Here is a 25,398-nt window from a genome sequence, read left to right on the forward strand (position 1 = left end):
GATATTATCGTAACTGTGTTCATTGAAGTGTAGCATATTTATTCAGTTTCAGCGAGGTAACACTAAAAAACAATGGCATTGAAAGTTAATGAGATGTATGAAATTGTATCATTCTATAAACGTCTATCGTGGCTACTTGAATGTAAATCTCATCGTGCATGACCTAAGCGAACGATTTTATATTACGTTGCAAAGGCAGATTTTGTACGTGAACTGCGAAAGAAGAATGTCCAGCAGGCGGCGATATTATCACACTGTTCATAGTCTTCAGTAAACATGGTGATTGTAAATAATTTAAATATTCCAAACCCTATGACTCGACGTTTCTATCATATCATTGAAAATCGACGAGGAGTTGTTCCGAAAGAATCGACTCAGATGAACGAGTCGTTAGTGAATCGAACATCACTGCCGCGCTCAACAGGTGGCGCGTGAGCGAGCGCTGGACTGACAACAAAAGCGCGTGCGTTCAGCCGAACGTCTCCACTCGCGCGAGCGGACGCTCAAACACGGAGCTATGCGTCAGTCTCGGCGGAATACGTCCATTAAGGCATCTTAAGGTAAGACATCTCACAGCTTTCTTATACTGTAAAGTTAAAAAATATATATTCTCTACAGCAATTTGTTTTGTAAAAGTTGTTTAAAGGGCAACGGTTATCATTAACTGATATGCATAGGAAGCATTATGCGTTACATTGCATGTTGTATTATAAACACATCTTTGTTATACTTTTTGTGGAAATTATTATTATAATAAAGCAGCAACTAGTCAGTTTGTCATTATATTCATGCATCAATGCTCAATATACTTGTTTCACTTTACAATTAATAACCTTTATTTTCCTCTAAAGGAAGTCACTTTGTCACAATGACTTTTAAGTATAGGTCTACGAAATCCCTTTAAAACATCTATTTTTCTCTGGATTTGCCCACAGCAAAACAGTTTTTTTTGCATGACTGTCATTCCCCTGTGTGCCAAATTATGTTGTCACACTATCACATTGCATAATGGATCAAAGCTGTTACTTACTGTCTGATTTCCTATACGCTTAAGCAACGAAGATGCAGTGGATTCTTTGGAAGCGTAGGAATGCCGTGCAGCACGTTGAAACATGTGCATAAAATGTGATCGTCTGTGACTTTGTTTCAGAACACACAGCTTTCACTGACCTGCGTGGTTCCTCGAGGGACACTGCAAGACGCGTTTGCCTCACTGTCCGCCGTTTACAGAGACACAATCGTCATCAATGAGGACATTAGAAATGGCTGTGTTAAAGCAACAAAAAGTGGAGGACTTCTATGATATTGGAGAAGAACTGGGAAGGTAAGCGATATGATGGGTTGACTTATGATCTTCTAATTGGTTCCAGCTTTTCGACTGTTCCTGGTTTGTTGTTTGGAAAAGACTAGCTAGTAAGCCGGACGGTGTATGGATACTTACCCCAGGGGTTGAGAGGATATTGATAAATTTTTGTTGGGAATGGTGACTTTGTCACTGCATGAGCAATTTAACTCAATAATATCCCCAAAAAGGATGTCAGATCATTATTTATGATCCTTATGTTAAAAAAGATCAAAATAATAATGGAGTATATTAATATGATCAATGCCAAAAGCTAAATGTTAAAGCCCCCCACCCCATTCCACTAGCACCCTTTCACATTCTTGAGTAATGTTTGTTTCTCGCACACGGCACACTCCCCTTCAAAGCTGTCCCAACAGGCAAGGCCAGCTCTCATTATGACATTAAACCTAAAAAATCTCTTATAACCACCATGTATGCACCTTTTCAGGGAGAGGAAGTTACAAATCAATCCAGAAAGGAAGCATTAAACTGCGTGCGAACATTCAGGAAAGGTGTAACCTCACGCCCAGTTGCAGGGTTGCAGGTGAAAGTCATCTTTCAAAGCTAATCTGTCAACCATTCTATCATCAGAATTGTAATATCGACAAGAAAGATCGTAAACCTGTTCCCATAGCTCCGTTCGGAAAGGCGTCTTCCTCCGATTCGGAAAGGTCATTGCCTTTTGTCACGGAAGCCTCCTGGCTGAGGGACAGATGTTGGTAATTGTTTCGAATATGTAACAGGCTCAGCCATCTGCCTGACTGGCTTTGTGTCCCGCTCAATGGCACATACAGGTTTTTATGACACACCCTGGAATAGATGAGATACCTGACCTCCCTTGGAGGGCTGCAAGTGACAACAGGGTTGACCTCACTGACTGTTTTAACCTGTTTCATTATCTGGCAGGAGAAAATCGAGTTCGGTCCACAGGGTGTACGTTTCCTAAACAATTCATGTACAGTTTCAGATGTTCTTTACATTTGTAATGCAAATTGTGCCGGACAAGTTATACCTATACGTTTTGTACATAGTAGGAGTGTCACGGCATTGACAATAATTGTGATATAAAAATCGTTATCATAAATTATTTTGCCTGTTTTAATAATAACAATTTGTCAAATTGATTTACTTAAAAACATTTAAATTTATATCACAATAATATCGTTTTCATGAGTTCTTTTGGCCGTTTTAACCAGGTAAATCAGTGAAATTTATTTTAAATGTATAACATGGTAATATTGTTATCATGAACTTTTTGGGCTGTTCTTACCATCTGATATTAGTGGTAGTGACTTGTTTTAACAATAAATGTTAACATTATAATTTTTGCAATAAATCATTTGGACACCCAATAAAACTTATTTAGTTAATTTAATTAAAAGAAAATGTACTTCTTCGACTAAGTTTTGGTTTCCTTGTTTAAAAATTACGCCTCCACAACCCACAACAGAGGATCAGACGCATCCGAGGTGAAAATACTTGCGCAGGCAGACACGTATCTCTTGTGTGAAAGAGGAAACTGCTCATGTGTGGTTTCGCACAGCTGTGTATGATGATCTGAACCATGTTAGCAAACATTTCTATTAGAAGAAGTGAGTGTTGAAGAGAACGAAGGGAAAATTAAGACACCTAAAAACTGAACAATTATTCATACCCTTCCATGTGGGTAGGATAAGGCTGTCGTACCACTGCATGAATCACCTGCCTCAAAGGTTGACATAGAGGTACAAATGAGACCCAATTACACAACCATTTTATTCCTTGGAGGTGGGGGCTAACAACGGACAATGACTTTATTAACTTACCTTCCATAATGGAGGGATCATGACTGTACAATTTTGCTACATTTGTCTATGTTATTTTACACGTTGCAGTGCACCACTTTGAACTTTAAATAGAAACTTGATTTACATCAAACTTCTCTCAATTGAACTTTATTTGCTTTACATTATCCCGCTTATTTCACAGCTACTTGGCACATGAGAAAAATCTGGACATGAAATGTGAATAAGAATTATTGTATTAGCTCATTTTTACCGATTGCAGACCTTCTGTCAGGAATTTTTTTTTACTTTCAGAAAGGACATTCAAATGACACGAACAGGCAATTTGGTTTTATCATTTGTAAATATAATGTTTTCCCCTGCAAATCATGAAACAAGACTACTTTACACCAGTTAGCCTTTAACCTTACCAAAACATTTAATTAAATAAACAATTATAGATGTTCTTCCAGAGCAACCCAGAATGTACACATGTCTAACAGGTCTCAAGGTAGAAAGCCGTCTGATTCAAACATTATGCTTTTGTTCCTATAATTTACACAATCATTAATACTGTATCTACACACTTTACCTACATCAACAATATTGTGCTAATAGCAGTAAGTGAACGATCATGACAGAAAGACAGTACTGTACTGTATTTTAACTGTGAGCAGTGTTCAGCTGAAGAAGTTTAACCAGAGGAAATGATTAATGATTTATCGGCCTAAATTGTATTATCAGCTGATACCGATAACATTAAAATTGACGATTTACCTGCCGAAACCGATATGGCTGATAATTTATTGTCATCCTTACTGCATTCCCCTATTGGAATTATTTGTTTATTCTTCTTTTTCCCCAGTGGGAGTCTATGGTAGCCCTATGGACTGTATATAGGAAAATTATGAAACTTGTCACACTTGTAGTGGTGGTCCTCAATAGTCATTTGACCAACTTTTGGGTCTCTAGCACTAACTATACAGCGCCAACATCAGTTCAAACTATAATTTGTTATTTCAATCAAGCACCTTTGGTGCTTGCCCCCGTATAGCTGCTTGCAGCTATATATTTTTCCTAAAACTTGTTGAGCGAGCATGCAAACAAGAAGTTTATGTTTTCACAAAAAATATCTGATATAAAGGTTTGGGTCCTAAGCTCATAGACAGTACATACAGTAGATTTGTTGATGAACAAAGTTTGATGAACCCACAGTTCTAATCCAGGGATATCTGGTAAATGTAGCTAACTCACCATAGATACCCCAAAGCTCCCCATGCAAATATGTTCTTTGTCTCTGTATGTCAGCCAGAGGACACATTTTTATTTTTAGCAAAGGAGTTGGAGGAAGGAAGATTTGTCTAAACATTGACATGCATTCCTTGCGTTCTCTCCCCCCACCATTATTTGGCCCATTTGATAATGTTACAGCGGTGTGCTTGTGAGGAAGTACCTTTTAATGTTTTCTCTACAAAAACCATGCGTTCAAAGTGTTAAGAAGGAAGCATTCGGCAGTGGAGAAATGAAGGAGTGAAGCTGAAAAGCTGTTAAAATTTATTGAAGTATCTGTGTGGGAGGATTGGCAGGCTATTCAGAGAGGAACTAGCTTGACAGTTTTCAGCGCATGTAAATATATAATAATGTTTTTTGGTTTGTGTGGATAGTTTCGTTCATCTATGCAGTCATGTTATAATACATATAGTAAGAGCCATGATGTAAATATAATTATACCAATATATTATATAGATTCATTACACATAGAGAGAAATATTTCAATCCTTTATTTCTTGAAATGTTGATGATTATGGCTTACAGATAATGAAACCCCAGTGTCAGCGTCTCCACTGTGTTTTCTGAGTGTCCTGAATTTGAATAATTGGGCTGGCACCACTGAGTCAGTCGCATGGCCAGCGAGGCCCTCCGACTAATAACACACAGCTGTTGGGAGTGGAACGTCTAAAACACAAGTGGGCTTAGAGCACAGACTAGCGGCACGCCTCATCTTGAATCCCTCAGCTTTACTGTAAATTGAACCTCTGACAAAGTCTCTAATGATCCATTAAAACAAACCACGCCAGCTCACACTCACAACTCAAACACTGATTCCTTATGAGCAGCGTCCAAAATGAACATTAAGCAAAAATAAAAAGTAAAAATTGACCTTGGTGAGTAAATAAAATGGTTTAGTTAGCCAACTTCAACATAATGTTTTTTATGAATTTGTAATAACAGTTCTTTGAATCTTGTAAATGATGTGCACGTTTCAAATCAAACAGACAAAAAACACATCATGACTCATTTGTAACAGAAACTGAATAATTGATTGTCACATTACATTTGTGTTCTGTTTAGTTGTGGTTTGATGAAGAGCTTCCAGCATTGACATTACTGAGTTCTCTAGAGGTGAAATGCCCTACTAATGTGATAAATGGAAAGAACAGAAGATGTTGAGTTGTTTTGATCTTCTAGATTTGTGTCCTCCCCTGGCTCAAGAAGAGGCAAGGCCACCGCTCCGGCTAAACATTGGAGCCCGGGTTGTTTTGGTTTCCCATGCTTGTGCTGTTCATATGTGTGTGTCATGTGTGTACAAGGGAGAACCTCTTATCCGCTCCACCCCTTTTTCCAGGTGGGGACCTTTCACTGTTTGCCGTCCTGATAGCTTATCATGACGTTTACTAGGTTGTAGGTAGTTAAACAAACATTTTTATTGATTCTACCAATAGTCCCTCTTGATTTAGCAATCCAAATTATTCTGTTCTGTTTGCCAAAGGCCCCGAAGGCTGACAGAGTGTGTTCCGTATATAGGTTATTTCCTTCGGCAAAGAAGCAGAAAAGGGACGACATCTTAGCCCTGTGTCAGCCACCGTAGTGCTTCGAAAAGGAGGGGTGAAGTGAGCCATTGTTTTCACTTCAGAACTTCTCCGCTAGATGCCGCTAAAAATATAAAATAGAATTTGGGGATAAAGTATCACATGCATCACACAAAATCCATAGACCCACATCTAACCAGTAACAGTCCATGACCAGTAAGGTCGGTTTCACATTTAGTTCGATTGCTCCCCCCTCCGCCTGCACTCACTGGACTGCAGGACTGAATCCACACAGTCTACTTTAACATTGTTACAACACCTGAACAAGATCAGCAGGTGACAGACAGAACTTTAGGCTCTATATCATATATATTTGTAAACTTCCCATGTGCGCTCACCAAAAGGGAAGAAAAAAACAGAAGTACTTTTTTTAGAATCAACACACATGAAACGTTTTAAACTAGTAAATGCACACTAACAAATGTCGAATAATCCTTAGTCAACAGTTGTAAGTTTTCTACCTATTTTACATCAGTGAAAGGGAAGTAGATATTCAATGCAAAAAGTGTAGAGCGGAATAGATTGCCGGTACTGAAAACAGTCAGCCCATTATTCACAAATTTAGCTGCGCGGTTAGGGTTTAACGTTTTTTTAAACGTTAAACATTCTCGACATTTCACAGTGAACATCATCACCCCTTGTTTTCCTTTCACCTCCATCCTGGTATCCGAACAGGAAGTCTGTTGTTGCTTGATCTAAACAGACAAACGCATTTGTAACCAAACAACATTGACCCCTATTTACTTCCATTGTATGGTCACAAGGAGACATTTCTCAAAACATCTTCATGTAAATACTTGGATTGATACAGTTTTATATACAATAGTCTTGAACACTTACTCCCTAATATGCAATGTATACATTTTATACCATATTTCATTTTACAAGCTTCAGTTCCACGTTGTATTAACAAAGATCGAACAAACCACCAGAAAACATGACCAACGGAAGAAATGACACAATATGGCCAGATCCTCATCTGTCGAGAGATATTGTTGAGAAAGAAAAAAAGCCTCTTTGACACAGAAAAGTGGTGGTTGGGAGACATTCCTGTTCTCTGCTTCTCTCCTTCATGAGAGTTTTCCTCCCACACCATGACCCTTGGCTCGCGCTCCCCTGCAGGGGGATTTCCTCCAGGACTTTAACTATTTGACAAATGTTCTGATCTGAGCTTCTATATGGAACGTGAGTGAAACCCCCATAAAGACACATTGAAGCAATTAAGATACAGCCCATAAACAGATGGGGGTAGAGTAGCCAAAATCTTTACTCAAGCGAAAGTACAAGTTAAAGTCACTATTTGAAAAAAGTATGCAATAAAAAAACTACTCAAAAAGCTAGTTACTAGTTACTTTGTATCTGATTATATGCTATTCATAAAATTAATATTAATGCCAACATTTTCATATTATATTTTAATCAATATTTCCAATTATTATCATAAGCAGAAATTTGTGCAATATACACACAGAGACTAAAGAATAGACAAACACAGAAGAGACAAGCATTTCTGTAAATTTTATCTAGTCCCAATGTCAATGTAGAGTTTTGCATTTACAATGCACTTAACTAAACTCAGAGCATTTCCTAAATGTTGATCTATAAGATCTGCAGTGAACTACAAACTGATTTTAGAAATGTACAAATTAATTTGATTCATGTTGTGTCATGTGTGTGTTGTGTAAAGCTCTTGTAAATATACAGTAAACAGTGAACCACACGCCCATCAACACGTTTTCTTCCTTCTTTTCTTTTAATGTATTGGTGATGGAAAATCCGGTTCTTTTCTGCGAACTGGGTCTTTCAAGAAGTTTGTTTCAATTCAGCTGTTTTAAAGACGTTCACTGATTCTTTTACGGCATGACGGGATACACTCAGCACATTTAAATATATAAAGCAGTAATCATAACTTCTGTCAGTAAACACATCCTTATCATGATCTGACACATTACTTAAAGCACCCAAATACATACACAGTGATGTGCAAACCAGGGGCGGAGCCAGACGTTGTAGACATTGGGGGCAGCTATATTAAAAACAAATTATTTACTTGTTCTTTGTATTATTATTTTGAAACCATAACAAAATAAATGTTCACAATGACAGGCAGAATATGTCTCGCAAGCTTTTTATCCGCTTTAAAAAGTATACACATGCCCAGTATCATCGGTTCTGAATCGGACGTGTCTAAAAGTACTGAAAGTACTTATTTTCCAAAATGTTACTCAAGTAAATGTAACGAAGTAAATGTAGTGCGTCACTACCCAACTGTGACATCTGTTCATACATGATTGTTCAGTGCAACTTGACAACCATGCATTTGCACAAGACTGAAAGGAAAAATACACATGTGAAAATATGGTTTTGCACTTGTGAAAGTGTTTTGCAGTTCTACCTCAAAATAAGATGCTTATATGTTGTCGGTAGACTGAAACGAAAATAGCTTGAATTTTCTCTCTCTTCTTGCATGTATTTCTATAGTGATTGTTGAGAATTCCTATATCATCACTTCTCATAATGTAATATTGACTCTTTACACTGAATTGCTTTGTTGTTTTACTTACTTTTGAGTTGCTTTGGATGAAAAGCTTGACATGACACTTCTAAAGGAAGTATTATTTATAGAAATATCAATAGGAGATATACAGTATATACAGTGCATACGGAAAGTATTCACAGCCTTCACTTTTTCCACATTTCCACAGCCTTATTCCAAAATGGATTCAATTAATTATTTTCCTCAAAATTCTACAAACAATACCCCATAAGGACAACGTGATGGCAAATTTATAAAAAATAAAAACGAAAGAAGCACATGTACATAAGTATTAACAGCCTTTGCCATGACACTCAAAATTGAGCTCAGGTGCATCCTGTTTCCACTGATCTTCCTTGAGATGTTTCTACAACTTGATTGGAGTCCACCTGTGGTAAATTCATTTGATTGGACATGATTTGGAAAGGCACACACGTGTCTATATAAGGTCCCACAGTTAACAGTGCATGTCAGAGCACAAACCAAGCCATGAAGTCCAAGGGATTGTCTGTAGACCGCCGAGACGGGATTGAGGCACATATCTGGGGAAGGGTACAGAAGAATTTCTGCAGCATTGAAGGTCCCAATGGGCGCAGTGGCCTCCATCAACAGTATAATGGAAGAAGTTTGGAACCATCAGGACTCTTCCTAGAGCTGGCCGTCCGGCCAAACTGAGCGATCTGGGGAGAAGGGCCTTACTCAGGGAGGTGACCAAGAACCCAATGGTCACTCTGACAGAGCTCCAGATTGAACTCTTTGTCCTAAATGGCAAATGTACAGAGACATCCATGATGAAAACCAGCTCCAGAGCGCTCTGAACCTCTGACTGGTGTGAAGGTTCATCTTCCAACAGGACAATGACCATAAGCACACAGCCAAGATAACAAAGGAGTGGCGACAGGACAACTCTGTGAATGTCCTTGAGCGGCCCAGCCAGAGCCTAGACTTGAACCCGATTGAACATCTCTGGAGAGATCTGAAAATGGCTGTGCACCGACGCTACCCATTCAACCTGATGTAGCTTGAGAGATCTTGCAAAGACGAATGGGAGAAACTGTCCAGAAATAGGTGTGACAAGCTTGTAGCATCATACTCCAAAATACTTTAGGCTGTAATTGGTGTCAAAGGTGCTTCAACAAAGTATTGAGCAAAGGCTGTGATTACTTCAAATCTGACAGATGCAATGATGCAACTTTCGGGGAATTATTCTGTGCTTTTCTTTAGAACCATAGTCAGAGAAATAAATATTAAATGTAGATATGCACCAATATATCGGCCAATAATCGGTATCGATGTTAAGAAGCATCTCCAGTTTAATGTTCAATATTAATAATATGGTTAATAACATTCAGAAAGTTACGAAATATTCATTAATCTTCAGTATCGTATCGGCAGGTATCCCTCTGAATAATCTGCAATCAATGGAGAAATGTAGTAACGGAGCATCTCTAGTTGTGTTTTATTGTAAACACAATCAGGTGGCCAAAATGTTTCGTCATGACTAACTGTCTCTCTCTCTCTCTCTCATCCAGTGGACAATTCGCTATTGTAAAATGCTGTAAGGAGAAAAGCACCGGAGTGGAGTATGCCGCAAAGTTTATAAAGAAGCGTCTCAATCGGGCGAGCCGGAGGGGCGTACGACGAGAGGAGATCGAGAGGGAGGTGGACATCCTTCAGGAGCTTCAACACCCCAACATCATCTCATTACATGACGTCTATGAGAACCGCACTGATGTAGTGCTCATCCTTGAGCTGTGAGTGAGACAGGTCCTCCTACGCTATAATTACCCATTCAAACGCAGCTGTACTCACTGTACTTTTTAAAGGGACGATGTCCTACACTTTGTACAGTATAATATTTTGTGCACCAATCATAATTTAGTCATAATGGTCATTTTATTCAGTTTTTTATGTAATGTTTTTGTTACAATACTCGTAAGACATTTTCTCTTTATCTCCTTATCGGCTAACGTCCTTGCATGTGGAATGAGTAACATTAGCTTTAAGAGTTCATGTGTTAATGTCGGGGGTCATATGCATTGTTGTAATGTCATGCATTACATCCACTAGATGTCTAAATGTGGCATTTTGTAAAGCTTAATATCCGGAAATCCATTTTTCCTTCATCTACGTTTTTTAAAATACAGTATTAGCTGAACATAGTCTGTTCACTGTCTTCATTATAAGCAGTTGAATGCTATTACCATGCAGTATGGTATTTGAAAACCCATTATTAACTAACAATGGATGTACCTTACAATGAATATGAACCTTCTGCTTTTGTCCTTAAATTACATTGCTTTTTAGATGACTAATGCGTCTGTCTAATTCTGCGGTCAGATATGACTTTTCGTTCCGCTGAGTTCCATTCATACGCTTGCGAATGCGTCAGACCGGAAACGCAAGCCCGTCCAACACTGTTTCACATTTCGCTGCATAGGTGTGTGAGACCAATAGATCATAGATACATCAAAACGTCACAGAGTGACCTCGATTCTCGTACCACCGTCCCAACGAATTTCGCATGCTCAAAGTCCAGCCTGACCGTGGCATTAGACCAACAGATTCTATTTAACTTCTCTCCATTTAGACCATTAGTTCACAACTCTGATGATTCAAAAGTATGTGTCCCATCAAGTCCTGATTCATTACTTGAATAATTCTTAATATTTTGCAGACCGGGATTGGTGTGACCCAAATCATAATACTACTGTTTCAAGTGGATTTTTAAATATTAATTTACATTTATGCATTTGGCTAAGCGACATACATTGCATCATACTATACATATTTTGTTTCTGAGAATGTGCAATCCCTGGGATCGAACCCATCACCTTGGCCTTAGCGCCATGCTCTAACCACTGAGCTACGGGAATGTAATAATATGCATTATGCCTTTTTCTATTGACACATACCACATCATGACTGGTGTCACATACTGTTTGTATGTCATAACACTTGCATACTGACGTTCTACTATACATAAGCTTACTCAAAAGTATGACATCCTGTTTGTACATTTGTGCCTATTTGAGATATTTCGATTTGCGTGCAGTCGTTCTTCATCAGCCTTCCAAAATGTGCTGTGCACTTCCCTATAAAATATCGCTTATTCATATCGTAATTGGATTTGGATATCAGATTCATTGCCGCTCCATTTCCATGACTGCTTGTGGATTGTTCTATTACGTAATTCATGAAGGGAACGATCAGTTGAGCTTTGTGCTGTATCTCTGTGTATGTGTTTGTTGTATACGATGGACCTTGTGAATGTTTGCCTGTCTCTGAATGAGTGTTGAAGAGGCCCAGCTCAGGTTTGTGTTCATGGGAGCGTAGAAGCTCAATTAGGGTTCATTGTGGCCCTTATCCAATTAAAATTTGTTCAATGGCATTGACTGTCTGTGGTCATTCAGCTACTCAGTATTTTAAACAGAGTTCAAGTTGCGCTGAACTGAACTGATGGTCTTTTTTACTAGTATTTGTGTGTTGTGGAAAGCGTTGTCTGAAACGTCTGATAACATTTTGATGGAAGCGATAAAGAAGTGTTCTGCTCAGCTTTTTAAGCACTGCTGTGGTTAGCTTTCTAAGAGGAAGTTAACTAGTCTCATTTTGCGATGGCCCAGTTAGATCTTCATGAGTAATTGTAGTCTGTTAATACTCAAAAGACATCAGACTGTATTGGAATACACTACATTATAAACCATTATATCTTACTTGTCACTTAATTACATTTCATCAATAATTCTGATCATTTTTGTTTCATTTCATTCATTTTTTTTTTATAGAAATCGTATTTGTATCTTCAAAATACTATTTGCATTTATTTGCAGAAAATGAAAACTGGAGAAACGGGTGAAAATAACAGAAAAGATGCTCTGTATTTTTTCAGACCTCAAATTCTGCAAAGAAAACTAGTTCATATTCACTTTTAAGCAATACAGCAGTAATATTTAGTTTTTTAATGTGATAACCTGAATTTATATCAGTATTCGTGTGTCTTGTTATGCTGTCAGTCTTTCACATTGCTGTTGAATGACTTTGTCGCTCCTGAGGTTTTATTTTGTTGAAATTCAATGGACACTGGACTAGAATAGACACAATACATCTAGAAATGCTGATTGAAAGAAACTATAGTCAATTCCAAATTTTCATTTAGTGTCTGTCTACTGTATATACCTTTATATTTGTTAGTCGTGGTTTGTTTTTTTGTTTCTGTGTTTGTGTAGTAGACATGCAACCCACTTCTAACACAGGAAACCTTTTTCTCAGAGTATCTGGAGGCGAGCTATTTGATTTCTTGGCTCAGAAGGAATCACTAAGTGAAGAGGAAGCTACAGAATTCATCAAACAGATCCTTGACGGAGTTCAGTACCTGCACTCCAAGAAAATTGCACATTTTGACCTGAAGGTACAAAACAAGTCTTGTTGTCTTGCTCTCTCGGGAATGTTTAGAGTACATATACAGTACACAGCCAGTTCTATAGATCGCAGTTAACGGCTTGGTTGTGGAGGCGAGAAATAGCTACAATGGTTGCCACGGCAACGCTTTGGCTGTTCTACAGCAGCGATGAAGGAACAATTCGGTCTGTTGCGTGGCAACTCCTGTAACTTTGCATGACAAAATAAGCAAATTCTGTTTCGAAGACCTCTCATTGTACTAATTCAAAGCAAGACGTAGTCGACCCTTAAATTCCTGTCGTCTTTTCAGCAAAAGCTGTAAATCTTTGCAAACAAACCTCCTCTGTTAATTTATGGTCTTGCTGATCGTTGTGGTAAACATTGCCCCATCATCGTCCGGCAGGGAACGTGAGTTTTGTCATTCACGTGTGTCCCAGCTGGCCCGAGTCCAGACATTCTAACACGGCGAGGTTATCATCAGCACATGATGAGACATGTCACCCACGCTGTTCTCGACGATAATCTCCATCCTGTTTTTCTAAGTGCTGCGTCTCGGCACAACCCTTTAACTCTACGATGACAAGCAGAAACACTCAAAGATATTAGCGTGGCGTAACTGCCTCTCTCACAGCAGTCAACACATGCTGAATGCTTGTGTGCAAAAGATACCTTACATACTCGAATAATTCAGCTAACTTTAGTGATTTAGGAAGTACCCAGTGACCTTAAAGGGATATTTTACTCTAAATAAAATGTTTTGATCATTTGACTCATTCAAAACCTGTGTGTCTTTCTTACTCTTGCAGAACACAAAAGTAAATATTTTAAAGAATGTTGGTAACCGAACAACTTTGGACCCCAGGACATTTCTCAAAACATCTTCTTTTGTGTTTTAAATATGAAAGAGTCATATACAAGTTTAGAAAAAGGGAGAATAAAGATGTTACTGGTTCAGGTTCACCATGAAGACCATGCTGGTGTCCACTTGGTAGACAACAGACCAGTCTTTTTAGCAGGAGTATTTTATTTCTATTGAAGCTAAAAGGAAATGCTCAAAAACATAATTTAAATTTAAAGTATAGTAGACAAATATCCATATAATTGTATTTCCTGGAAATGGCACAGTTTCTAGGGGAACATAGCATGCATCCTCCTCCACACTTGAATTTAGCCCGATGGCTCATATCACTTGTCTATATACAGACATGAGTAGAGGAACATAACAGGTGTGAAGGCCCACGCATCTTCCCTCAGAATTACATTCAGACACTTCATCAGCATGCATACAGCTGAAGTTAATGCCGATTAGCCCGACACACACTAAAACAAGGCAAACATGATTGTTACATTAACATTTAGTGGTCACTTTTATACATGTAATCAGACTTTATATGATTTCCAGTGTTTTACTTAAAATTTTAGTCGTACATGCTCTGAATGTTTGCTTTCGTGACTTGCAGCTAGGAGGCCGATCACGATTTTACTAGGACATTTTGTTTTTTACAGCCTGAGAATATCATGCTGCTGGACAACAATGTCCAAAAGCCCCGCATTAAGCTTATCGACTTCGGTTTGGCACATAGGATCAAGGACGGAGTGGATTTCAAGGACATTTTTGGAACCCCAGAATTTGTCGGTGAGTCTGCTGGTGCAAAAAGTACCCAATGTAAAAAGGCAAACGGTGATTCATATTACCAGAAAGATGCTGATGTGTCAGATAAAGCTGAAAATATCAACCATCTTTGGACATCTGACATTGTTGTTCGGAATCAAATAGCTGTATAGTGTTTCTAATCACGTTTTTTCTCAGCTCCAGAGATTGTCAACTACGAGCCGCTGGGATTAGAGGCCGACATGTGGTGAGAACTTTTAATCACATCACACTTTGTACTTCACATACAGCCACGTCAGGGCTTGAACGGGCTTAACCACGTGCTCTCTTTCTCCCCTGCACTTCTTCTAGGAGCATCGGAGTCATCACATACATCCTGTAAGTGTGAATGGAGGAAAGCCTCACTCTTAGGAATTTTATTTTTAAATCGGATTGATATCCAGACATTTCGCAGCTATATTTAGATGTTTGTGTTTATATGCTCATGTAACCCTTGATAAACAGCATAGACCTGCTGACTACTGTTACTGCTGTTTGTATTTTTGTTCGTATGAACTTCGAAAGCACCACTTGGAATAAAATGAGCAAATGCAGTATATAATAGTAGTCACAATACTTTGTAATAAGTATGAATAAATCCTTTCTAAACAATGAATCATTAATGTTACGCCTCTTGCTAAAGTGATCATAATTAGGGCACTTAACAGCTGTCTGATGTATGAGCTCCCGCACACGTGTTTGAGTTCCAGCGTGGGATCAGTTTCAGAAGTGTTCAGCACGCTCGTACGTGGGTCAAATATTGTCCATTGTTTTTCAGATTAAGCGGGGCATCGCCATTCCTCGGCGACTCCAAGCAGGAAACTCTCGCAAGCATTTCAGCTGTGAACTATGAATTTGACGAGGACTTTTTTGGAAACACAAGCGAGCTTGCCAAAAGTTTTATCAGGCAACTGCTTGTCAAGGATAAGAGGTGATGTCCAATCAACATTTAGACAATATAAAAAGACGAGTTCATATTTTAACTTCTCATTTAGAATTTATCACATCACCAGAATACTTCATTCATTGAAGGAGCAGTTCACACAAAAATGAAAATTCGGTCATCGTTTGCTCACCCTCAAATTGTTTCAAATCTGTATGGATGTCTTGGTCAATAGTCCCCAAGAACTGTTTGGTTACAAACATTCTTCCAAATATTTGAACAAATATAGTAGGATAAGAAACTATTGTCAAAAGTGCCCCAGAAATTTATTTGAAATTAACTTTTTCCTCCCTTTTAAAAGGTTAATAAGTAGTTAAATTTCATAGATATTTTCCTCTATGACTCATTTTGGGTCGTGAACCATCTCGACTTTCGTCTTTCAACTTTTCTTTATGTTGCTGTCTTGTTTACATTTACGCATTTACGCATTTAGCATGCGATTTTATCCAAAAGCGACTGACATTGCATTATACTATACATTTGTTTCTAAATATGTGCAATTCCTGGAAGCGGACTTGTGACATTGGCGTTGCTAACACCATGCTCTAACCACTGAGCCACAGGAAAGCATAAATTAGTTTGTTTATATCAGTTTGCTTTTGTTTATTTTGTTTTCCAGAAAGAGACTGAAGATAAATGACGCTCTCAATCACCCGTGGATAAAGGTAAAAACTTGACTTATGTGTTTCATTTGATAAGAATGATTCTAACTGGCGTTATAAAGCACAACAGCATTACACTTTTCTCTTTTGTTGCGGACAAATGAACTGACCTCTGACCGATACACTATTAGTATTAGTACAAGTAATATTCTTGCATTCTTTCATATCACAAAGGAAATTTTAAGATGTTTCTCCTTAAAATATTTGTGGCATAAATTAGATTAAAAATCAACAGTATTCAAAGGCCCCACTTCCGCTCCCAAATCTCAAGATTTCTACCCAATAAAATATTTTGGAGCTTGATATTAACTGGAAATTTGTTTATTCAATATAAAAATGGACAATTAAGAAGAAATATCTTTAATTAAAATAATATTTATTTCAATGCTCATTTTGTATAATTTTAAAACTTAAATAACATTGACTTTTTAAAAATAAATGGCATAGCAACAAAATGAAACCTTAATACATTCACTACATATTACAATGTTTGTGGGGTTTGGACATTCATCTTTTTCATGAACTACTAGATGTACGTATGCATGCAAATCCTCATCATAAATGCAGTTGCATGTTTGGAGTATACAATAACTTCTAATCAATGAATGGACGGAAGAAGAATACCAAGGGTGAGTTGTGCTGTGCCATCTGACCGGAGATCTACATTAACACCACTTCCTCCTCCCTGCCTGGGCCCTATGCGCATGAGTTGAGTACTTCAATGCAAAAGCTTCCTGGACTCCTACTTATTCTTCCTCCTAATCTCTCTCTGTAAAGTCCCGTGAATATGCGGAGGATATCACAGCCGCCCTAGAGGCACAGAAGAGTGAGGAATCAGGGCAGCTGAAGACCAAGAGGCTAAGAGAGTACACCATTCAGTCCCACTCCAGCATGCCACCCAACAACACCTACATTCACTTTGAGTGCTTCGCCAGCGTGGTGCAGGACATTTCTATAGTGGAGATGGGTCTTGAGGATGTGGCCCAGAAGCGTGAATGTCTTCATGGGAACTTCGAGGCTCTTTTGACCATCTACAGTGAGAAGGAAGCATGGTACAAAGAGGAAAGCGAGAGCATACGGCATGAACTATCACAGGTGCGCTATGAGTTTCGTAAGGCAGAGGCCTTGAGAAGAATCCTCAGGGATGATCTGAGGATGACTGATGCCAGCTTGACCAGCATTAGCAGACGCTTCCTGACAAGAGAAGAACATCTGAGTTCTCTCAGACAGCAGCTGAATGCAGAACTTCACTGGATGCAGGAGGTTATGGAGACATTGGGAATGAGGTTGGGTTCAGTCTCAACACTGAACAAGGAGGTGAATGAGGATCTAAAGGAGTTGCTTAGCAGGGAGCGTCCTGAAGCACATCAAGACATTTTAAAGTCTGACTAATGGAGATGGGACTGAAGTTGTAATACAGTACACTGGGAGTAAGAGCAATGCATGCTGGTTAGTCGAGTGCAACTGGGGACAGGAGAACAAGTCAAATGTTATGGTTCATTCACCCTGCATTTGAGGAGAAAGGCAGTGAATTTTAGAGTTTTGTTTTGCTTGGCTGCAGCACAAAGATGAACATTGTAGTAGACCATAGAAAAAGATTTCTTAATCAGTATTTATGTCCTTTTTGTAAAAACTAAACACACTTAAAAGATCAATTTATTTAAAATGGAATTAAGATTCAAAAAGTTTCTTTAGTTTATAAACAGAAATTATCCAAATTCAATGAAGTTTATTCTTACAACATCAATAAAAACAAAAAGAAGGAAAGAAAAATATATTCAGTTTATCATCTGAAAACAGATTTTGTTGACTTGCACAGTGATCATCTTTTTAGGATGTTTAGACTTTTTGTACTTGTATGAATTTTAGATATCTTAAAACAATGAAGTACGGCCAGAATGACTTATCGTGAGAAGAATCAAAATACACACATAATTTAATGGAAACGCAGTCATTCCGCGATATTGTTTTAATCGACATTGAGAAAACATTGCGCTTTTGCGCAAATCTGTAAAACACTTTCTTTGTTTCCTCATCATCTCTCGGCCAACATACTTGACGTAAACAGTGATGCCATGTCTGTCTTCACTTTAATAAAGCACTGCAATGATGATTATATACCTCACGCTGATCATTAGTGTGCAGCTGGCTGTGGTGCATTGTGGGATTGATGGAGATTAAGTGTACTCCGTCCTTGAGGAGTTCCTGCTGTATTTGTTGGGAATCATCAGGTTAAGAGATGAAAACAATCCCATCACTCTAAATACATGAAACATACAGTTGTTGGCTCTTTTGCTTTGACACCACCCAGAACACACTAGTGACACAATAACAACTACTTTGAACACCTCAGCAACCACATAACAATGCATTGCAAATCATCCACAAGACTCTGGTATCATGGCAGTTTTGCACAAAGCCTCACTGAATCTTGTATTTCTGTATGTACTCTATGTAATGTGATGTATTTCTCTAAGATGCCAGATGGTCGAATGTTAATCTCTTCCAGATATCACTTCTCATCTCACTGGTTATTTCACAGTTAGTCATTGACAGGGTTTTAATCAAACTGGTTTTGGTTATATTTCCATTAGCCTTCAAATCCAAAACAAGCCTTGGTACGACGACAATCTGTGGTCAACATCGAGAATTTCAGGAAACAGTATGCCCAGAGAAGGTGGCAGGTAAGGGTTTACTATATCTGTAAATATGTATAAATGTCATTTCATTATATTGCAAAAAAATACTCCTTCAACCAAAGGTTGGGTAAAATCGACTGACCCAACCATTGGGTTATAAATCTCAGTTAGTATTCTTTTAAGTGTATAGAACAGGGGCATTTATTTTAATTTGTAGATACCAATATGGGAAAATGGCATAAAATGTGTACCACAATTTGCTTTCTATATATAAATATAAGCTATGTACAGTATGAACAGTTTTAAAGCAACAATATGAACAAACGTTACTTCGCATGCATGTTTTTGAGGTCAAACCTTAACTTCCTGTACACATCCGCAAAAAGTTCCCTGTAGATTTAATTTGATAACAAACAAAATAAATGATACTGTCTAGATACTGTTGTAGTGGCAAATTTTGTCTTATAAATACATATATGCATTAACGTTTTTTTAGCACCTACTTCAGTCCTCTACTTCAGTTAACTTGAAACTCTTGCATCTCTAGTTTACTTTCAGAATCGTAGCCCTTTGCAACCACCTGACACGCTTGATGAAAAAAACCCCTCCCAAACCACAGGTAATAGGACTTTAAATGACAGTTCTCCACCCCTCCTTCTATTGAAGATAGTTGTAGCTCTAGTTGCTCCATTAGCCTCTCAATTTCCATCCCCACAAGCCTCTCAATTTCTTTTTCGATGATAACAGGACAAACCCAAAATGGGCTACGTAGGTCGTACGACAGCCATGTTTGAGAGAGAGTGTGAGAGCGACCAAGAGGATGAAGTGATGCTGAGGAGACCCACAACCAGAAAGAGGAGTAGCACTTCCTGAAACCTCCCCCTTCATTACACATCCACTGCAGCACGAGCTTCACAGCAGCTCCAGGAGAATCAGTGGCACGTGTGCCTGTGTTATGCACACATTTTACATAGTTTAAAAGGGCAATCGGTAATCTGAACGTTGCTTGTTTACTTTCCTAGAGAGGATTATGTGAATAAGTCACGTCTGAAGACGTGCAACAAATGCAATTGTGCAACATAAAGAAAGAAAAATATTTGTAATGTTGGCTTATTGTGTATGTATTCATGTACATAATGCCTCTGGGAAGAGTTTACTGGCTATATTTTATCTGTACAATGTTGTATTGTGTATCAGAGACATACAACTTAGCCTTCAATCTTCACAAACTGCAGTCATAAACAGTGGCTGCTGTCTTAATGTGTGCAATAACATTTTGCATTCCTTTACTGCAACTTATTCAAGTCTGTAGAGCGAGTGCAGGATAGATTTATCCAACTTAATTCTTAAAGTGTATTATATATAATGTTAGTCGTTTTCATAAATCTTGATAATAGGATATTTGATAATAGGTCAATTATAAAGTCTGCATCAACAAAGACTTGTTGTCTTTACGTTTATAAGACAATAATGACGGGGATTGTACTTCATGGCATGTTTAGGGCAGCACAAAGTATATCACCATCCTTTTAATTTGAATGTTTTTCATTTAAGTAACAGGTATTTGAGGTATTACAATTTAACGTAAAAGTTCAGAAACTTTAGTACAGTAACTAATTTAGAGTATCTCGTATAGATTGCTTTTGTTGTTTTTTTGTAATTTGAATTGTTTTGGTATGAACTCTGATAGGCTTACAAACAAAAATACAGAAAAATGTGTCATCGGATATGGATCTGTGCCATGTGCGCTACAGGCGTGACCATCAGGAAAAGAAGATGCATTGACTTATTATTTCTATGAATGGGTTTGTACAATAGGGTTTTTATTCTTTGTGTAAGGTTCTCAGGGGATGGACTTTTTCTCACATGAATTTATTTTGCAAAAAAGAAACGGAATGTAAACCTTTTAATATCTACAATGCATATTCATTGCATTTAAGGGTTGTTGTTTACTTTGTACAATCAGAATTAAGTTCAATGCATGTGTATAGCCACCTATATTACTTGCATCACATGATTGAATGAGTGATGATAGAAGACAACAATATTGTTTACAAATATAATCTGCCACATTTTCTGAAATGGAAAATCATTGTAAAATGTGCCTCAAGAGATGAAGAGTTTGGTTCCAAAATGAGTATAACATAACTAATATTTTTTCAGACATCATGTTTTTATTATGTTACGTTTGATTGTGTTTTATTATGTTAGTTAGCTGTATTTTGATTGATATTAGTTGAAATGCACAATAAAAAAATATTTTGAAATATCTCATCTTGGAACCAAACTTTTCAAATATTCATCATGTCTGTTCATTTTAAGAGTAGATATAAGGACGCCTTTGTGTTGTTCCTAACCAAAGTAAACTCTCAAAAGCTTACTATAGTTGCCCCTTTTGTACAAAAAGTAATAAATGGTCATTATATTATTGCATTGCTTGTTTTTGTCATTTATAATCTACTGGTCTTGCAATGTAGAAAATATTGTGCCACTCTGCCTAGCCAGTCATGCAGTTACACAAGAGCTGTGTTGTTTAAGCTTCATTGGGCAAAATGCAATTCTGACCTGGACGATATAAACTTGACCTGGACTATACACTGCCATTTGATAATAAGGCCATTTTTTCTGCCAAATCTTGTTTAAACACAGACATTGAACGGAAATATAAAAGCTAGTCAACATTTAAAAGCATGTTACTGTAGCTTTACAGAATCAGAAGGAGCTTTATTACCAAGTATGTTTACACACACAAGGAATTTGACTTGGTGAGAGGAGCTTAGTGCAGAAGAAAGTGTACACGTACAAATATACATTGAGACAAATTTGAGAAATAAAAACAGTAATGCACTATACACAAAAAGTGAAAAGAATATAGACAAAAAACAACATTTGTTTAAATTAGTGTACAGATGTTGATTGTCAGGAAACACATATTGATAAAAAAATATCTTGAATTGACTCAGTTTATGTCTTCCAAATAGAAATGTAAAGGTTATGTGATTAATGCCTGGGGAAATGGGAAACAATAGGAAATATTCGCTTTGTCTCAATGAGATACACATACAGTAAATCTGCGTGCAGTACAACTTGTTGTGTTCCAGATAATTGCCCTACATACCTCAATAATCTGTTTATCCTGTTCTTTTTTCCAAGAAATTTATCCTGTTCAAGCAGTTAATTTCATACAAACCAGGCCTATTTATTTACACATACTTTTTGATAAACATGCTGAATGATATTTCAGTCTCCGTCTCCATTCTGAAAAGTTGCTTTCTCTAAAACTCTGAGCTCATTCAGATGAGGCTCTGTGTCCCTATTTAAACTGACAGCATGTTAGATTTTACAAGCGCCAGTGTTGCAAGACACAGTGTTGCAATGAGAAAACAAATTGTGTAGACTGCAACGTATCCTCTACAAGCTCAATTGCCGTTAGTTGTATGATATTTTCCTTAGAAGAGGTGTGTTCCTAAAACAATATGAGACCTTGTTTACACAAAAACCTGAAACACAACTAATACTTTTATGTGACAAGGTAAGCCCACTGTATTTACATGTAGGGGACTTTAAAGTGTCAATGCTATGATGAGTTCGTAAATCAAATAGTTCCATCTAAGATTAATACAAATAAAAGTCAAAGAAAGTATATAGAATCATTATTCGTATTTGATATGTTAGCTCTGAGCCTACATGTGAGTTAAAAGCTGAAATTATAAATATACGTGTGAAGAGAGCGACATCTAGTGGGTTAACAATGCATGTCTAACATTAAGGCACAGATAATAATAATAATAATAATAATAATAATAATACATTTTAATTATAATGCCCTTTTCATCAAGAGATCTAAAAGTGCTACAGGTTAAAAACACAACAAAAAAAAACTAAAACTAACGGGAAACAAAAGCTTGGCTAAAAAGAAATGCCTTAGGACCATTTTTAAAAACATTAGACCAAATTGTCGTTTAAAGATCACATCACATAAAAATGACATATTTGCTCTCATAAAAACATTTTTTTGTAGACTTTTTGAATTTGGTTGAATAGTAAAATAAAACCGATGAGACGCCCTTTCTGTTGACTGTGATTTTGTCGGAAACGTCAATAAATGGGTCCATCTGCTGGACGAAATCGGTAGCGCGTCATTATGCATACACACAATGGCTTTCCCGCTGAATATCAGATTTATAGACTCAAGATTCAAAGCTGTCCACCGTGTTTAGCTTTTAAAACCTTCCTTTCATCCACTCTACACTCGACATTACTGCACAGGTCATTTAAAACGAGCAAACTATTTAAAATGAAAAAGCTCATTCTGATGTAATCGGATGTCTACACAGAAAGAAGTTCATTATCACAGATGCGTTAGCAAGTTTACCAGAAAAAATGTATTCAGTCCATGTGCTGGTTTAAACCGTATTAGCTTAAACCAGGACAAAGCTTCAAAACCTAACATACCAGCACGTGCTTGTGTTTTCAACAGGGAATAGTTTTATTAAAATTATAATATGAAGGATTGTGGAACAATGGCCTTTTGATAAAGATGTTAATTCACAAGTGTCAAGATTAGATGAGATCGGAAATTCGGACGTGACTTAACGTTATATGCATAAGGGATTTTTTGGGAAGCGCATGAAGCTCCAGATCGTGAAACTGGGCCCTGTGCACTCTTTCTTTTGGAGCATCGGTGTGCCATCTGGACGTGGGCAGCGTGTTAGTCTGCAACTGTTACATTTGGATGGCATGGAAATCCCACCAATCGTACTGCCAGTTCCTAGAAATGCTAGAGAATAAACTACTTAGTAAGAATCAATTGTTATCAGAAACTGCTATTTGCCAGCATAGGTTTAATGGTAGGCTACACTCCACCTATTTTGGCAGGACAATAAATGCACGTATTGTCTTTTAAGTGTCAAATAAATGTTTTGCACATTTATTTATTCATTTATTTATTCTTAACACCATTCCAGCATCTACGGCTGTTCATGGTGATGTTTTGCACGTCCTATTGGCCCGGGATACACTGTTGTCTCAGGCTTCGAAAGCCCCATTTCAGGTGAGCGCTATCAAATTCTATGAATGAGCGAAGACTTGTACGGCATTTCAAATTTCTCTCTGCTTTACGTCTCCCTAACCGGAAACTGCAATGGGGTTCTGACCGTGAAACGCAGAAGTCACGCATGCATATAGCCCATTACATTTACTCCAATACTTTACGTTCACGTTCACCAAACAAGATGCATTATAAAAGTTTAGTCCTTTGGTAGGTTACTGACAGATATTTAACAAGAAGTCTAAATAATAATAAAGTATAACCAGTCCTGACAAAAAAGCAGACCTAGATAATAACATCAAAATAAGGGTACAATCTCAAAGGAGATGTCAAAATGATGTAAAAAAACGACATTTAACTTCATTTAAATCGAAAAAAGACATTTGATGGTGGGCGTCAAATGACAACATAGTTCTTGAATGTAAAACTTGATCATCCTCATGAGATTTAATATAAGATATACTTTGTAAACACTGGCTTTCTGCTTACTGTGCGTGCGTGCGTGTGTGTGAGAGATCATAATGTTGGGTTCTGCTCAAAAGTCAGTACTGAGTACCTCTCCATTATTCATTTAGGACTCACGTGTGCCCTGTATTCTTGGAACGTGTCTGTTCTGTCGTCATGTTTCCTATAGCTGTTAATGCTGTTGGTGAGACCATGTGTTTGTCCTTGCCACAGGTCTAGGATCTGGTTTGTTGCATTTTGTACAGTTAAACCAGTGAAAGCAGGGTTGAGGATAGGGGAGGTTGGACAAATATTCTCCCTAAAACAACTAATTCAATTGTATTGATAAACAGTCACGCACGCACCCCTAGAGATTTGTCCAGGAGGTCAATGTCGGGACAAGGCTCTTTCCTTTCATCTCTGTAAGTGATGAGATTACATTATTGATCCAGTCCAAATGTGATTAATTGGTTTCCCAATAGCATTGATTCAGAGTTCTTGCTCTGGCAGAAATGGGGCAGAAATTGTATCTAGGGCATTTGATCTCCGGGGGACAGTATGCCTTTTGCCTTTATCTGGGTTAAAAGTATGGCTGTGAATCTTTGGCCGGAGAGGGAAAGACACCAAAACGCTCTTTGCGTTTCACAGTAAGGCAATTTCAGCAAAATTTCAAGGTAGGTTTTGTACATTTCTACTAAATCTGATCTAACAGTAATACAATCTGGGTATGAGCTCGGCATGCACACTTATATAATGTAAATATCTATTGATTTATCTTCTGTTGCTCACCCTCATGTCATGCCAAAAACTGTATGACTTTCTTCTGCAGAACACAAAAGAAGATATTTAGAAAAATGTAGGTAACCAAACAACATTGGCCCCGATAACTTCCATTGTAGAGATAAAAACAATTCTCAAAAAATGTTTCAAAAGGTGTTTCACAGAAGAAAGAGTCATACAGATTTTGAACAACTTGAGGGTGAATAAATGATGGGTGAACTCATTTAATAAAGTTTTCCAAACATTTCCTCTGGCATATTTGCTTCAAATTCTTTTATTTGCGAGATTGAAACAAAAAAAGATAATTCTATTGTTTA

The 25,398-nt window shown here is 37.6% G+C and overlaps 2 protein-coding genes across 3 annotated transcripts; both read left to right on the forward strand.

Moving 5' to 3' along the window:
- Positions 1-437: 437 nt before the first annotated feature.
- dapk2b (death-associated protein kinase 2b) lies at positions 438-21,239 on the forward strand. Of its 2 annotated transcripts, XM_079450205.1 has the most exons (12): positions 438-560; positions 1,151-1,324; positions 10,047-10,268; positions 12,784-12,922; positions 14,419-14,548; positions 14,723-14,771; positions 14,876-14,902; positions 15,342-15,494; positions 16,126-16,171; positions 18,763-18,852; positions 19,355-19,426; positions 19,555-21,239. In XM_079450205.1, the coding sequence occupies exons 2-12, from the start codon at positions 1,248-1,250 to the stop codon at positions 19,678-19,680; spliced, it is 1,131 nt and encodes a 376-aa protein (XP_079306331.1). In that variant the 5' UTR covers positions 438-560; positions 1,151-1,247; the 3' UTR covers positions 19,681-21,239. The 2 variants fall into 2 exon arrangements, with proteins under 2 accessions (XP_079306331.1, XP_079306332.1); XM_079450206.1 differs by lacking the exon at positions 15,342-15,494.
- Positions 16,246-17,907, forward strand: LOC306890453 (death-associated protein kinase 3-like). The gene has a single exon (XM_079450207.1). The coding sequence runs from the start codon at positions 17,060-17,062 to the stop codon at positions 17,558-17,560; it is 501 nt and encodes a 166-aa protein (XP_079306333.1). The 5' UTR covers positions 16,246-17,059; the 3' UTR covers positions 17,561-17,907.
- Positions 21,240-25,398: the final 4,159 nt, after the last annotated feature.

Source organism: Barbatula barbatula (assembly GCF_947034865.1).
Source record: "Barbatula barbatula genome assembly, chromosome: 25".
In the NCBI taxonomy this organism is placed as follows: Eukaryota; Metazoa; Chordata; class Actinopteri; order Cypriniformes; family Nemacheilidae; genus Barbatula; species Barbatula barbatula.